The sequence below is a fragment of the Plectrocnemia conspersa genome, unplaced genomic scaffold, assembly GCF_051122295.1.
Source record: "Plectrocnemia conspersa isolate PC_06_02 unplaced genomic scaffold, ASM5112229v1 ptg000014l, whole genome shotgun sequence".
Lineage (NCBI taxonomy): Eukaryota > Metazoa > Arthropoda > Insecta > Trichoptera > Polycentropodidae > Plectrocnemia > Plectrocnemia conspersa.
In genome coordinates, this window is record NW_028277178.1 from 9,851,640 (window position 1) to 9,869,367 (window position 17,728).

Here is a 17,728-nt window from a genome sequence, read left to right on the forward strand (position 1 = left end):
AATCCCAAATTTATATTTTTTGTAGCCAGCGCTATATTGTGTTTTTGTTTAAATTCGCGCAAAAAAGTATACATTATTATCTCATTGATATCATAATACACATGAGCCTAAAAAATAAAAATAAATTAAGTGGCTGCGAATAAGAAAAATAAATATAGAACGCAACATCCCTCGTTAAATAAATACAAAATATAGTCATATGTCTGTTCAAAATACAGTCTGTTTCCGACTGTGTGAAACAACCTAATATGCTTATAAGTTTATAACCAAACTTTAGCACTATATTAATGAGTAATTTAAAAGAATAAGTAATACAGAAATAATTCAAGCAAAATTTACTCAATTACGCGTAAGTTAGAATAAAGTGAATATAGCATATTTTAAAATCATAGTTTTACAAGCTACGTAGAAGCATAGTTCATGCTAATTAATCGCATATTAAACAACAAAAAAATACACGCCCTTTAAATGAAATTTATAATAATAATCTAATTTATACCTCAGAATTGTTTTATAACACGATAAAAACATATTTGTTAATCCCAATCCGGCCTTTTTTTATCGCTAAGCGTTTTCGTGTTCGGCATTCGAAAGTACTTGATTACGTTATTAAAGCGAGTGGTATAAAAGAATGAGGCACGGGTCGTTAGAAGCAAAAGGAGGGTTCCAGTTCACCCCTGGCTGCGCACTCAACCTCCTACACCGGCACCTGTTGCTGTGCAAGTGCACATGCAACTGCACAATTAGTGCACCCACATGGATAATCCAATTTGCTCGCGTACTAAACCAACGACGTTATCTTTATATTTATTTAACCCTCATCTCGAATACACATACGAGAGTTATTACCTAGACCCTCACTAACGACCTCTTAATAAAACTATATAAATAAATGTACCATAAATGTGATTTTTAAATAGATATTAAATTATCGTCGTTATACTTTTTTTTTAAATAAATAAATTAAAACAGTACTCACCGAATCGTCGTAGTTAGCTGTATGGAGGGCTGTAGTACTGCCCTCCCTTGAACCTCCTGGTGAGGAGTGCCTTCTAGATCTGTTGCCTTCGCCTTCGTCGTCGCTTCGATAATCCTACACATCATACAATATTGTGTAACAAATAAATTACATCATGAAAATCAATAATTAAAATAATATTTTTAAATCAAAGCGACAGTATCACAGATGTGTATAAGAGAGGAAATGTAAAGAAAACGTGTCTGTGTCGTAAAAATATAATAAAAATAAGAAAAAGTAGGTGAAACTGCATTTCTCAGTGAACGATAGTATTGAGAAGAATTTTTCTTTTTCAAATTTTAAATTACGTGATTGTTATAATTTTATTGCACATTTTTAAGCATTCAGTTGCATGCGCACATATCTGACGCACATAACACAATAAAACGCTTTTCTTAAGTCACGCTAATTTGTTACAAAAATCTTAAAAATAAATCAACCTCTATCATGCTATGAAATCATATATATTTATTGTAGAATTGCTTGACTAATCTTAATATGCTTTCAAAGAAAGTAAACCAATTAATCTTATATTTTTTTATAATAATAATATAATGTGGCATAATATTTTATTTTCACTTTTTATGAAAACTTATTTTAAGATTTTTTGTAATAAGAATCACCGAATTATTTATAACTACATTTTGCTTCAAAATTTGTATTATTTCGTATTAAAATTTTAGAAATTACAATACTGAAAAAAATATAAATAAATAATTACGTACTGTATGTAAGATTCAAGCCGATGATATATTTACATATAATATTTCGAATCAATATCAGACATGTAATATTTAATTGTTTATTTATACAGAAATGTAGAGCAAATAATTATACAATTTATAGAAAAGTATTGAGGTATGTCATCACTTTTGTTTGTTATTATTTTTTGTCTAAGAAACATGAATTTCAATTTAATTTAATAAAAGTGAACCAAAAATATGCGTAATTTATTTTTTAGTTATATATGCATTATTATAACAGAAAATGGTTTCTTTCGGCATATGAGAGCACTACTAAATTTGGGTATATATGATATTTAATTCCTGAATTAAGAAATGGTTGTATTATGAATCGGAACGTCACAACTTCGTAAGGAACAGTGCGCATGCGCTTTTTTTTTAAAGTGCTCATATTTACCAAACCGTACGATCACCAACAGAAAAATCTGGCACATGAAAAGACATCATCATTAAACATCACAATAATATTAATACACATCGGCAGTCACGTCGTTGCTTTATCAGCTACGACCGTCTAATAGATCTACGTGTTTTTTGTGCATGATACAATTGACAAAATAGTTGTGCCTGCTATAATTATTTTATATAATAACAAAAAGCGCCGTGAAAGTTTTTTTTTTGATGTTTTACAATCTGTGCATTTCATCACACTATGTTTCACCTGTCTCGAAGACGGAGGCTCCGCCTCGGGGGCGGCTCCGGCGGACAAGCGCCCTTGGGCGGTCGCGATGCCCCTAGCTGCGCCGGCCCTGTTGTCCAGGATACCCCAAGTTGTCGTAGAACAAATGCAAAACGTTCAAAAATTACAAACGTGTACTAAACTGCAATACGATTATACAGTACCGACGAACACACCATCCGGAGTAACTGGCGTCCGACGTCAAAATCAGCTGATTTGTTTCAAAGTCACGTGACAAAGAACGCGCTTCATCAATTATTCCGGATTGTGTGCTTTTTTATGGAATTTCGTGTGCGTGAGTTGTTCGATTAGGTGCAGGGCCTTCAAAACTAGTAAGCTTTGAAAAAACTATTTTTTCAATAAATAAAATATATATATACTGAAATAAGATATGTTACTTAAATAGAAAATAATGTTCCATTTAAATACAATAATCATGTGTAAAAAAATATCGTTTAATATCATCTCCAATTTTATTTATACGAGAATATATTTTAATAAGCCCATAAATATTGTACATCTAATATTTTGTGAATTAAAAACATTAATACCATTTGTATTGAAACATTTTTAAAACAATGTAAAGTAGTTATCGACGCGATACATCAAATGTACATACATTCGAATTCACGTAATCAGATAAAGAATTACAGAAGAAATATTGACTATGCTCTACAAATATTTGTTAATTGTTTCTTATATTTTTGTGAACATTTAAGTGAATCACTGTACGAATTAATTTTATTTAAGGTGCTCATAAATTGTATTATGCACTCTCTACTGATCCAAAATAAGTATAATATTTACTTATTCAGATTAAGACCACCGAAACCTGACAGGTTTACCTAATACGTCACAATGGCCAAAAGCATAAAATATATAGCAATTTAAAACATGAAAAAGAGGACAGAGACAAATCATCTTATCAAGTGTACATTGTTCCATACGAACTAAACTAACTATGTGAACGAGAAAATATAGTATTGAACATCAGACGGCCATTACCAAATAAGAGTTGGTAAGTGTTCCAGTCTTAGCCTTTACAAGTAAGAAAAGAAGACGCGATCAAGAACTATGACCTCCTTCCGGTGCCCACATTTGGAACCGCTCGAACACCGAAGCATTTTTAACTATGGCTAACTATGCCTCTGAGCAATTTCCAAAAATGTTTAATTACAATAACACTTCTGCGAATTGACAATATTTACAAATCCGAGGGCTATAAAAATGAAAGCATTGAAAAAACAGGAATGAATAGTAACCGTATTTCTTTAAGTATAAATACTAAAGGAATTTACTAGTGCTTTTTACGAGCCACAGTTCATTTTATTGCTAAAGTCCATATAATGGAGTCAGCTTCTAATGGTTCGGTGATAATTGCGGAAAAATTCTGATTTTATTTTTTTATTAAATGTTCCGTTGTAACCTGACAGACGTAAGCCGAATGCGTTATAACAGGGTATATCTGTACCAACTGAGTAAGTCAATCAGATATAATGAATACCTACAAGTAAGTATTAACCACCACACTGAAAATCTGGGAATCGGTGACATTTATATTAATAATTATAAATTATTATGTGTAATATAATTTTAACCAATAGATGTCGCTGCAGCTGAGGCAATTTACTAAATTAGTTGTGTACTTAATATAATAATTAAGTCAATGTTAATTTCTCAAAAACTATTTTCATTTAAAAGTGTATTTGTAATTTTTTATAAGATATTCTCTATGAGCTGAAATAGTTACCTAATATGTACAACCTAGCTTTCCTATAATTAATCATCATGATAATTATCCATAAGATTATGAAAATGATAACCGATCGGAGTTAAAATTATATTGTATAATATTCACTAACTCTGATCTCTCTTAGGATAACACTTGGGCTTTTATGGGCTAGACCTATATAGGTTCAATTTTTATATAAATCATAATTTAAATTTTGTCTTAGAGATATAGTATCAGTGATAATTTCAAATATAATTTCGATCATCACATGTTTGGTTTTCTATATTTTCCTAATCTCGCGGATGATTATCGTTATGATAAATTAAATTCAAGGTCGTACGTATATGATATAAATAAGTATCAAATCAAGATAGATTTATGTCATAAAGAATATGTCATATATGAATAAAAAAGTTTAATATGTTTGAAACATACGATATTAGATAATTCTTGTATTAATAATCCATTATTTTCTAAATATCTTAAGAAGGCGTCTCACGTTTTAAAATGATTAAAAACAAAAATTAAATTAAATATTTATAAAGTTATACTTTTGGAAGCCCTAAGTGCTTCTAAAGCGTTTTTTATTCATCGTTGAAAAACCATGGTTGCGGTGGAGCTTTTTAAACTTTCATCAATGCTCGTAAATCGAACGGCGACGGCTATAACTCGAAATTGAGCCGTTCCGATCGATGCGAGGCGGCCGATAATTTTACGACATCCATTCGTGACGAGACCCTATTTGTTCCCTCCAATTTCGGGGTGTGTTACCCGCCGGATAATAAATTATTGTCGAATGTCACGGCAGACACGTTCCGGCGGGGCTAATGCATATAGAGGGAAAATGCCACCGACACGCGTTGTTTTCCTTCAAAATCGCACCGATTAACCCTCGAGCCGCCGAATCCGAGGGGTGAGAATAAACAGAGCCTAGATAGTAATTATTACCAGAGTGCGCGTGTAATTAATATAGGACGTAAATATATAATACTGCTATCATCGAAACCAGTGTCAATTAGGTTTTATGAAACCTCGAACATACTAACTGGCAAAGCGTGATCTAAGAGATGATCATTTAAAAATATAATTAAATACATGGGCTGTACAGTAATATAAAACTGTGTATACACATAAAAAAACAATTTTGTACAACTGGTTAAGAAACATGATATATGTTGCTTGTTACTGTCATTAAAAAAACAAATCACTCTACGATCCTGTAAAATTGCAAGTGTTATATTTAATTTAAAACGTTACCAACAGGTTTAAATACGCAACAGCTTAAAATAGCCGCCGCTTTAAACATGCATCAAAGTAGCTACTAGCAACGCTCTGTCATTTATTTTTTTAAAAATGAAAGGGCAAAATTCTTTGATGGATAATAATTCAGTATGGTTATATATTATATGTCTGTCTCACCAGCAAGTGTATGATTAAACTTGAAAGTTTCTTTTCGACACTGCAGCAGTTGAGCACAGCATGAATAAAAATTACTTATTGATATTCGTCATGGATCAGAACACAAAATTATTCATGATGTTTTAAAGTAGATACAACACCTACTAATTTACTGATACTCTGAATTGATACGAAAAAATCCAAAAAGGTCGAACAATAAATAATATAAAAAAATATGTAATTTAATAATAAAAATATAGTAAAATAAATCAAGGCTAAGAATGACTGATTTTTTCTATAATTTACAATAAATACAATCTAAAATAATAAATAAAAACAACAAAAATTATTTTGAAAAAAATACGTAAAATTAACCCTCTACTCAAAGGGTTAAACACTTCGCAGGTGAAAAAAATAGGTTTGTCAGACGAATAGGTGAAACAGTGCACAAACGTAGTTGCACACTCAGCTATTTTTTTATTTATTTTAGAAGTATTTATAGAAACTGGAAAACTTATAATCAATGCCATTAGGAATAAGAAAAACTAATGACTTTTTTATCTTATAGATTAGGAGATAATACATATTTGAAGCTTTCAATAAACACACCCTTGTATAAAAACAGACAAGATTCTGTGTCGTTGTTGATTCAATAGTCGGTGACTATTATTTGAAACATTTGTGTTCAAATGCCATATGGCAGTGTTTTTTTAATTATATATTCTGTTTGTGAGATTCGAATTAATGATTAGTATATAATTATAATTATCATCGATCATTACAGATTAGGTTCTATTAAATCTCACGGATGAATATTGTATGATTGATTAAAATCGACCTATTTCATTCATATAATATAATATGAGCTAATTTAGCTTATAGAGAATATCATATATGAAATAAAATTAAATTAAAATAATAAAAATCATTACATTTACTATGTACTACAAATTTCGTATTTTTTTTTTTAAATAAAAAAATTGATAATAAAAGTAAAACCAACATATAATATTCTTAAAAATAGCTAGATTATATAATAGTTCTAAAGAAATAGATGTACTTACAAATTTAATTTAAAAAAAGATAGACCACAATGAAGTCATCAAACTGCTGAGAAACGATCAGGTATTTGATTAAAAAGTTGTGCTTATCAGAAAGCTGTGTAAAAAATTTACATTAACAGCTGAAAAAGTTATTTATTAAGACGTCAACCTAACTGCAGAAATTCGTGAAAACAAGAATAGGTAGTATTTGTCTTTCATGAATAAGTACACACTAAGTGATACAAACAACCTAAATCAGATACAAAATGAAATGTTAATATGTACTTAAATATTGATAAAATATATAGTTTCGATTTAAATATGCATGTGTATTTTAATTATAATAATTTATAATTTCGTGGTACTCGGTTATGATTTTAATAATTTTTATTGTAATATGAATAATAATATAAACATTTAAATGGTAAAAAAATGTCTGAAAACCGAATTATCCCAAATTAACGCCTTTCCATATAGACAGTATTATGACAGTCTTAACAGACATATCGTGACAGTATGCCCGTATGTCATAAAAAGAATTTTAGCAACACAATGTTAACCGTTTCAAAGAACGTTAAACACATAATACAGTTGAAGCTACACATTCAATATTACGTAGATTAAATAATAGTTATTGTTCAAGAACAGTTTGTGGAACTTTGAAGAAACATTTTCCGTGAACCACCTTCTATCTATTTTTATAATTTCGCTTTCATGAATGGCTATATATAAAAGAAATATTGTATTGTGTAGCTTTAATATGCAAGTAAAACACAAGCTCACACACACTTTGTCGTGCTTTTTGATCAATATCTGTTGATAATACTATATTATTAATACGCTTGGCTCGCTTGGAAAAGTTATTATACAAGGGAAACGAAAAGAAGGAAACTTTTATGCTTATATACAAAAATTCTGTACACTTTTAAAAAAAAAGGTGGTTTATTATTACTGCAATAATCAATTAATTTAGAATGAATAATAAACATAAAAAGTACACAACTGCTTTGTTTTATTATTCCAATGGGTAGCTAAAACTTCCGCTTAAGTACAAGCGAATTTTTTTTATCTCCATTCAAGGAGGGCTAAATATTATGAAAATATGGAAATATTTTTTTCAACTTTTTTCAAAAGACCTAAATTGTATTTATAAGAAATTAGAGAGAATGTAATTTGAGTATTTCAAAATTTATTACTTGCTGAATTTTGCACCTATTTTTGTGCACCATAAGATAAATCTACGCATGATAAGGATTTAAGAAATCATGAAAAAATTTATTTCCGTATACGAAAATTATTTATCCAAATTTATCGAGTCAGCTCGTAATAATATTTATCAACATAGTCACGAAAATGAGCTACTGTCATTGATCATGTATATAGGTCAATTAAAACAGAGTCATTAACAACATTACTGATGGTTCACTAAAGAATTTTGGTGATCCGCGGAGAAATTTCAATATACTTAAAAAAATTATATTTATTTAAATAATATATTAAATTTTGATTTGACTTTTTTTCAATTTTTAATTTTCGCTTTATTAAATAATTTGTCGATTAAGAACCTAAATTAATATTTTGCAAAATAATTTGACTTAACTTGCATACTTGATAAACATTTTTTTATTGTTATACGAGCTATGTTATTTAAAAGAAACAACTGAAAGTCAGTAAATCCAATTCAGAACATTTTAAAAAACCTTTATTGAAATTGACGCACCGACCGTAATAAAATATCTCTTGCACGTTAAGAGCGTCATAAATCCATTAACCAGCTTTAAAAATACTAAGGTCCATATTTCATACCGACTAATGCAGACCGTACGTGACAATATACGGATTACACTTAAAGCACCACAATAGCCATTCCAAACTTACGTACAAAAGAAAGAACTTTAGAATATATAACAACAGGTCTGACTTTTGTTCTAGATATTTAACGGCCGTTCCAAAACTCCTGATGAAAGGTTGCAACCTGATTAAACTCTAGTGCAACGGTCATAAAATTACATTAGGAAACCGGGCTCAAATTACACCATGACAGAAATTATTAGGTGAGCACTAAACCTACCTTAGGCTGGCTATGTGTATAATAACATATACACAGCGCCCAAATTCACCACTACTGTTTAAGACTTCCTTCTGAGAACACATCAAGAACTTCCACTTGAGCTTTGTAACTTGAACACACAAGGGTTTGAACGTGCTCGAACCTAGAAAAGCCGCCGACTATTAATAGCCGGTTAAGATTAAGAAACCAACCGCTTCTCTCTTCACGCCAATCTTAGTCCAGCTCGAAAACCAGAATCCAGAATTCAACCCACTTTAGAGACAACTGAATCCTTTTGACGCTGACTAGTTGTTAAAATAGCAAGTGTTAATAAAAATCACGTTGCCTTGTATATAAAAAAAACACCACTAAAACATAGATCGAGACAAAATAAAATTTAAAATGTTTAAATGTTAAAAAAGAGAATTTTACACAAAAAATATTCCATTTATTTTAGGCTAAGATATAGGTTCTGGACTTTATACAGAAAAAAATACATCTTAAGCCCTAATTTAAATTTAAATGTATTAAATATGTAACATGGATAATAAACACTACTAAGCGTATAACTATTTATCTTTCTTTTAAGTAACAAAAATATATTAGTTCATCAACATATTATCCATTTTACGCTCACAAAATTTCGATTATGTATAAATTCATAAATTCTATCACCCAACGATGGTTTTTCAATCATTAAAAAGTGTTGCCTAATTTTTAAATTATTAAGCTTTCATGTTTATGAATTTTTAAAGCTCTTAAAAAATTAATAAATATACAATATAAAGTACGCAAAGTAATAGCAACAATAAACTGTCGCATTTTTGCGTTTCACTGTGACAAATTTAATGTACCGCACAGTAGAACAAACATTAAAGCGACCACAATGCAGTTTTTGAAATATAATATTTCAACTGTATTTTACCCAATTTTTGTTTTTAAAAATAATAAAACCACTCTTGTGCTATAAAAGTGATGCGTTATTATTTAAGTGAAACTTTTATATTCAACTATACATACAGGACATCTGACGGTTTTAGAGGAAAACAACTTTAGTTAAAAGCAGGTGTCTTCTTTACCTACGTTAATTTAGTTGCTTCGTTGTTTAGATGTCCTGCAGATATACAGAGTGCATTCGCTAATATTGATTAAAAATTAATATTTATCTCAAGTCGTATAGTTGCTAATAATATTCGGATACTTCTGGTTTCTTATCAGATAAGGGTCTTTAAAATAAATTAGTTTATCTCACAAAATAATATTGAAAGTAGAATAGAATTCGTTCTTTTGATACTGTACGTTGAATCAAATTACGTAAATATATTCAAGAAATTATATAGAAAGCATGTAGTGAACAGGCATTTTAAAATCCTCTCTTTGACTTTGACCCATCTAATTTCCATAGACTTTAGCGAATGCACAGTGTTTATCGTAAATAATGTGCGTGCTTGTATAGTGTCTTAATTGGTGTCCAGGTAGGCGGACCTCACCTGGTGGCATGATCTTGAGCCGGCAGGCCGAGGCCGGAGTCCTCGCTGGGGGATCTGCCCTCTGGGGCCCCTCCGACTCCCATGTCAATGTCTGCCTCCCCTTCCTGCTCCTCCGGGGATAAATCGCAACAAAAAAATCAAAACCGACCAACATAAGGTATTGTAACCTTACAAATCCCAAGAAAAATATAAATTTAAAAAATATGCAATAGACGCTTCTAATTCAAAATACGATAAATCTAGCAAAAATACTTTTCTCTCAATAAATAGATCAAATACAATATGAGTAGCATTTGAAGCGGTTCTAAATTTTGAAGTCGAAATCTATTTTTATTATTATTTAAAACATTTACCTCGATGATGCTACATCTAAATTAAAAAGATCAAAAGATTACCACATTATTTATCAATCTACGTGTAGGTCGATTTTGAGGAAAAAATCTATTATCACGAGTTTTACATGCTCAATAATAATAAATATCAAGTAATGCTAAAATTTGGACTTCTAAAAGTTGCGCGTGCTTATTTGTAAAGAAAAATAGTTTATGCATGAAATATAATAATATATAATAAAAAAAGTATTTTTCCTTTTTTGCACGAATGAAAAATGTCTCGTATTATATATACATATCAAAGTCAAATGTTTGTAAAGATAAAAAAGTTTATTATATTGTGCATAGTGTGATGAAAATGTGATAATTCAATATTGCAGTATAAATGTTAAATAGAGCAGAGGAAAAGCTTCGCCGTTCTTATACATATGGGTAAAAAGACATTTTCCGATCCCTTTAGTATTAAATTGCGTAGAACAAATGTTCAATCGGAAAATAACTTTTATACCGCTTTATTTACGTTATAATAATATAAGATAAAATATGCATGTAAAATATGATAATTTAAATATAATAAAATAGCGATAAAATATTACTGTAAAACAAGCTTTTTACTACAAACATATGATAACTTGATTTATATGTAAAATTATTCGCAGATTAATTTTTCCATAGCATATACAGTTTTTTATGTTATAACCGATTTTTTTTTCAATTTTATTGGCAAAATTTCAAGTATTTTTTAATACAGTTTAATATTTAATACATGTACATCATAATCGATCATAAGCAATAATACAAATATAGTATTTTGTCGGAGGGAAAAATGAAAGACCCTGAATTTTGCTAAAATCAAATATTTAAAAAATCGGATCTAATTAACCAAATCTGTACATGCTAAGAAACAGCGCATAAATTGCATATTATAGATCAGGTTATCGTATCTTTGTAGCAAAAGAATGTTTAAATTGATTGTACAATTATATATGAAGCTTATTCCGCAAGTACATTGTTTGTGTATATTACATTACTTTTAGCTTCAGCTTAAGATCTATATTATGATTTATAAAAATACGCATATAAGAAATATAAGTTCGATCCGATCGAATCGATGCCATACTGTGCTAGTTAAATATTTTTATTCAGATACAATAAAAATATTTAATATTCCCAAATGAAAGTAATAAAAAGATAAAGAGCAACGTTTAGCGGTCGTATCGCGTAATTTACGATCGCAATGCGAAATCGTTATTTACGATCTCGAAATGGTGGACCAAAAAATAAAAAGAAAAACACAAAATAATTTTTACTCATCCCTGTGTATTGGATCAGCGATGGCGCCGCAGTTTTCGCAAACTTGTTTTCATAATCCGTAATGACATTGGCGAATGTTTGTTTTTGCAAAAGGTATTTTATTTAAAAAAACACGTATTACATAAAATCGACGTGCCGCCCTTTTCTGTTGGATTCCGTCATTCCGTAACCGAATTCTTGTAACGTACGCCTATTAAAATTTTCGCACGTAAAATAATTTTATTACTTTCATTTTATGCTCAAAAAATCTTGGTGAGGGTGTAAAATACTAAAATAATTTGTCAAAAATAAAAAAAATGGTTCGGTGATATATAATATATATATATAAAAAAACGTTTTGCGGTTTAAGGGAGAGTCTTTAGCGATTACTTTGAAAATTTTATCGATTCTAAAAATATACATAAGTGAAAATTTCAAGCTTTGCTGTAAGAAATGCAGTTACTCAAATAAGTTTCGTAAATAAGTAAATAAAAGTATAGAGGAAGTGTTGTTGTATTATATATTTTTTCAATCGTGTGTGTCTTTGACTATGGTTCGTGATAACTCACCGATGACTGCAAATCATGCATTGTTGATGACATCATCATATGATGATGATGATGAAGATGGTGATTGTTCTCCAGGCCACCTTTTCTCTGTTGTGTAGCCAGTTAATCAGTGTGAAGAACACAAACATAAAGGAGAGAAAAAAAGTAAGCGCATACGATCCAGAACGCGAATGTCGAAGGCTACTAATAAGTATAAAAAAATACAATAGTCAATTTTGCAAATTTCTAGAACGGAGCTCATCAAATCACTCGCAACGATTGCGTAAATTTGATAACTTCCGAAGCAATTATATAATAATAAAGATCATAACGCCTAGGCCGCGTGAATTTCATCTTTTATCATGAAATATAGAAAATTGAATAGTGATATGTATTAAAAAATATACTTCTACTTAAGCTTTATAATATTTTAAATATAAAAATTTAGAAAAATAAGAAATTTGGCCATAAAAGACTCATATAGCTTACTATGTTTCTACTTCGTAATCTTCATCGATGTGATAAGTGTTTTTAATTTTGCTCGAATGAAAATAGCATGCCATTCATTTATATCGATGTTTTATATAAAATAGAAGCAGAATAAATTTTATTGTAATAATAAATGCAAAGCGAATCAAATCTATTTAGAATTATGATATATTTACACCTGTTGCCACGTAATTGTTAGAGGCATAATACGTTCCTAGTTCTTTTGTGAATTAATCCAAAAATCGTTCGATAATGTCGCTCAAAAATAAACTTACCCGTATGTGGTGGTCTAGGGGTGTGTCTCGCCTATAAACTAACTCGTCGAACCTGGTCCTGTCCTCCAGAGCGATTATCTCTCTTAGTTCAGTCATTAGAGTGTACTGAAATCAAACGCAGACGTAAATTCGTTGATGATTAATGAGGGGTATAAAAACAGATTCTTTACTAATTAAGCTCCGAAAGTCGTTCCATCAATTTTTAATTAAATATTTGGGTCCGTGCGGTATATACCTTCTTGACGCACTCGTATTATATATAATAATTAAACTATATAAACAGATTGTCCCCAAAATATACACATATATATAATTTGCATGATAATTAGTTTCTCTATTTAGTTTGACCAGTTCAGTTTTAATAACGTTTTTAAGTATGATATATTTTGTAAAACCTGACGATAAAACCTTAAGATATCTATCTGAAGCACACTATGTGTATATTATATAATATATAGAGAAATCAGATATACTCTAAGTTAATATCATTTGAAAAAATACATGCCATAATTATTCATACATTCAGCAGATATCACTAGTTATCAGAAATAAGTATTGCAACTTATTTATATATAAAATACATTTATATATATATATATATTATTTAATTATTTGTTTTTAATATTTATTGGCAAAAATTAATGCACTGTAACCTTGATATTTTAAATTGCATTATAATCATGATATATACTATATGAGCCGTTGATTTTGAAAGTAGTGCAAATCCATTTTGTAAAAAAAAAATTGGGGCTAATGTTAATTATAATTTATTTTTAAATTTCTGTTTTTAATCATTTTACAATCATATCTATAAATAACATTGTAAATATTTTACCAGTAATTTATTTTGCTCAATGATATTTATTGCTTGTTGATATTAAAAAAAGTGAAGTCCAATTAAAATAAAAAAAATAAATAAAAATTGATAAGCATGCTATGTTAGCTAGTTTCCATAGTTTTTTGAAGTCTTACAGACTGATGGTTTTACACAGAGGTGTACTAAGAGAAGAATGCGACCGAGAAATTACAGGTGAACACAAAGAACCTGCAGTTTTAAATATTATTTAGATACCAAAAAAGCACACATGTATTATATCTAAAGGAAGAGGAAACCGTGCTCTAAATGCAACAAAATTTTGGAGAAGATTTTCTTGGTAGAATGGAAGGAAAATTGATGAGGAAAAAGTAAAGCGCGTGAAGGAACACATTGAGAGTTTTCCTTAATCAGAAAGCCATTATAAAAGGTCTCACAATCCAAATAGAAATAATTTAAACTTTGAATTGAATATAATAAAAATGTACAGTTTATACGCTGATAAATATAAAGAAAATAACACAAATTATGTAAAGGAAAAAAATTATGGGAATATATTTACCAAAGAATTTAATTTGCACTTTGACACGTGCCAAAATTGTGATTCGCTTAATATGGAAATTAAAATGTCACGCAATATTAAAGAAAAAACAAATCTATTCGAAGAAAGAAGTATTGAAATAAAATAGAAAAGTAAAAAAATATTTATACTATTTTTTTCTTATTACAATTAAACTCTTGTAAACAGAGAACCAACATTTTCATAAAATTATTTATTTTTAAAGAGAGGTAAGTCCATTGGGACCTATCAAAAACATGTTTTTTGTTTAAATAACGCGAATATAATTATTGCATATGAAATTTTTATTAAAAAGACCGTAAACAATATAAAATAAGTCCTACTAATATTTTTAAATAAGTTCAAACGCAAATCATAAATTATCCAACAATAACATAATATGGACTTGCCCCAATTTCAAAATGAACGGCTCATGTATTAAATTTATTTAAAGCAATATTTTTATAGTAGATTATAATTATGGATAATAAAGTAGAAAAAGTATTTTTTTTTTGTAAATTGCGAATGATTTTTTACGAAATGTAAATTTCAGTATTATATGAATACACATAATTTATAACCATAATTTTAGTTATACTAATAAAGTTTTAAAAAAATAATGACGACGCACACCCAAAAAATATGTGCACCATCCCACATAAATTGTTCGTGATCTTCCAAACTTTCGCTGAAAACATTATTGTATCTGGCAAACTTGTTTAGAAGCTGGACGTTTTGTGTAAGGGGTGCTATCTCGAGCGCTTGTGCATTATCAGCACATAACAAATATATTAATGAAAGAATAATATCTCATTTATAAAGAGACGAAAGAGCAGAGGATCCAAACTATATCCCTGCGGTACTCACATACCAAAGCGGCTACTTAAGTAACTTGAGAAATAACTAAAAATATCGTTCGAAATCCCGAAGTTGCTTAGCTTCCAAAAAAATAGTTTATGGCAAACTTTATCAAACACTTTTTCAAAGTCGATAAAAAATACATCGACCTGAGTTTTAGAATTGTCTTTCACATACATAAGAGTTTAGTGGCTGTGAAACGACGCTGACAAAAACAGCGTTGCTGGTTTACTAGAGCCCACTGAAACTTTTTATGGATATATTTGTAAAGAATTAAACAACTTATCAAATTTCAAAGAAACGGTGAAATCATAGAGCCTAATATTTATAAACTATCTTTCGGTGGGAAATTTTACATTTAAATAAGTTAATAAATTTTTGTGTAATTTTTTTTAACTAATATCAACTTTGTAATAATTTTTATCGTAAAAACTCAGCTTAACAAAATGAAATTATTTATTATTATTTACATATTCAGTATATACAACGTAGCATTGTTAATTTTAAACAATCATAAAAATGATATATATATATATTTTAGTGAGCCCAACGCGTAGCAGCGGGATAAATCTGTACCACTAGATATAATAAATATCTAGTAGTAGTTAATACTTACTACTAGATATAATAAATATCTAGTAGTAAGTATTAACTATCAGACTGAAAGTCTGGAAATCAATGACATCTATATAATTAATTTTAAAATATAGTGTTTATTATAATTTTAATTTATAATTAATACATTTCTTTTTGTTTTCGGTTTTAATAATAGCGCATTTTTATAAATAAATGTGGCTTGATCCTGTGGGACCCTGGGTTACCAGGCTAGACCTTTCAGACTACGCTATTCCTACTATTATTGCGCATATATTATATATTAAAAGTTGCATTTTGATTGCAGATAAATTAATCATAAAGACATTAAATTGATATTCTACATTTACAATAAACAAAAAAGATGACACAACGTCTGATTATATATAAAAATCATGATGTGAATATGAATAAGCTTATAAATATGCTGTTTTTTTATTTAGAATCTCTAATTACATACTCGTAAAGGTGAGTGCGTCAAGTGTATTTTATATTTAAGGGAAGTTATTTTATATATGTGTGTAGAAGTCCTGATAATCAAATGGTCAAACATATACAAAAATTCAATCGCAAAGGTCCACATCAGTGCTTGTATATTATCATGTTATATTAATTTAATAATTCCTGATATTTTTGACACAAATTTAATTTATTCTATTAAACGATTCTTTACATTCTCGACGCCACACATTCCCGACACATTAAAATGGAAATAGGCTGCCTTTAATTATCTGGCTTCATATCTAGCAAACCGATCTAGTAATATTTAACCGATTTTACCTTTTCAGGCGTGTTGAGCAGCTCCAGCAGGACAGTGACGAAGGCTTCGACCGTCATCTGCCTACCGTTGTACTCGTCCATGTAGTACATGAGGGTGGGAAATTCGCTGTTTAATAGGAGGGACCTCGCCTTCTCCTCGACCATCTGCGCCGCCGGCGATCTTCTCGGCATCCTGCACGACCCTGATCTGCTCCTTCGATCACACCAATTACCATCATACTGTCTATATCCATACCTATAGTTACAGCACAAGTCAATAAAAAATATATACCCAGAAAAATCTATCTTCCGACGCCTAAAATCCATTTTAAATACGCAAATGTATATAAGGTGCAGTTTAAAATTTCCGTAAATATATATTATACAAATGTATGCGTGCAAAATAAACAACCGACTACTTAGGGCTTGTTAAGGGCAATTTAAGAAGAAGAATGACGATAAAAAATGTTAAGGTTCAAAGGCAAAAAAATTCGGTGTAAATTTAATGTAACGGCATGAAATTATAAAAGATCTCAACAAATATTTAATACGAGATAAGGGTTTTAGCATTTTTTATTATTTTTCAATTTTAAGATCATTCCTCTTTACAAATTGTTCCAAAAAAATATTTACGTCACATATGTGGTAGTTTAATTACCGCATCCTTAATTTTTATATTCCAATGTAATTACATTTTTCACATCGTTTTTAATATAAAAAATATTATGAAATGAAAATGTAGAATAATAAAATGGATCAATGATTCAGAATTAAAATATTATTTAAATTTTGATTACAGCTGTAAAGGAATTATCAAAGGAAATTCCCGTTCGTTCTCGTTTCAAAAAATGTCGACATTCTATTTCTATTCTAATAGAGATACATCAAAGTAAACGAGCAGTGATACATACACAATTCATTACTCAATATAGATGGCTTTAAGTGTAAATTATCTAACTTCTTTTAGGGTAAAAATGACTTAATATTACTACAATTTATATAATCACTATTGCGTTACATATAACATGATAATCTAACGTATATAAAATACCAA

At 29.3% G+C, this 17,728-nt stretch overlaps 1 protein-coding gene across 1 annotated transcript in view; it reads right to left on the reverse strand.

The window, feature by feature from the left end:
- Positions 1–697: 697 nt before the first annotated feature.
- dysc (whirlin protein dyschronic) overlaps positions 698–17,728 on the reverse strand; it is a 94,142-nt gene continuing 77,111 nt past the window's right edge. The window contains exons 8-12 of the mRNA XM_088204584.1: positions 16,696–16,888; positions 13,091–13,195; positions 12,348–12,434; positions 980–1,093; positions 698–709 (exon numbers count right to left, since the gene is read on the reverse strand). Coding sequence (XP_088060710.1) covers positions 698–709; positions 980–1,093; positions 12,348–12,434; positions 13,091–13,195; positions 16,696–16,888 — 511 coding nt within the window. The remainder of the gene's footprint in view (positions 710–979; positions 1,094–12,347; positions 12,435–13,090; positions 13,196–16,695; positions 16,889–17,728) is intronic.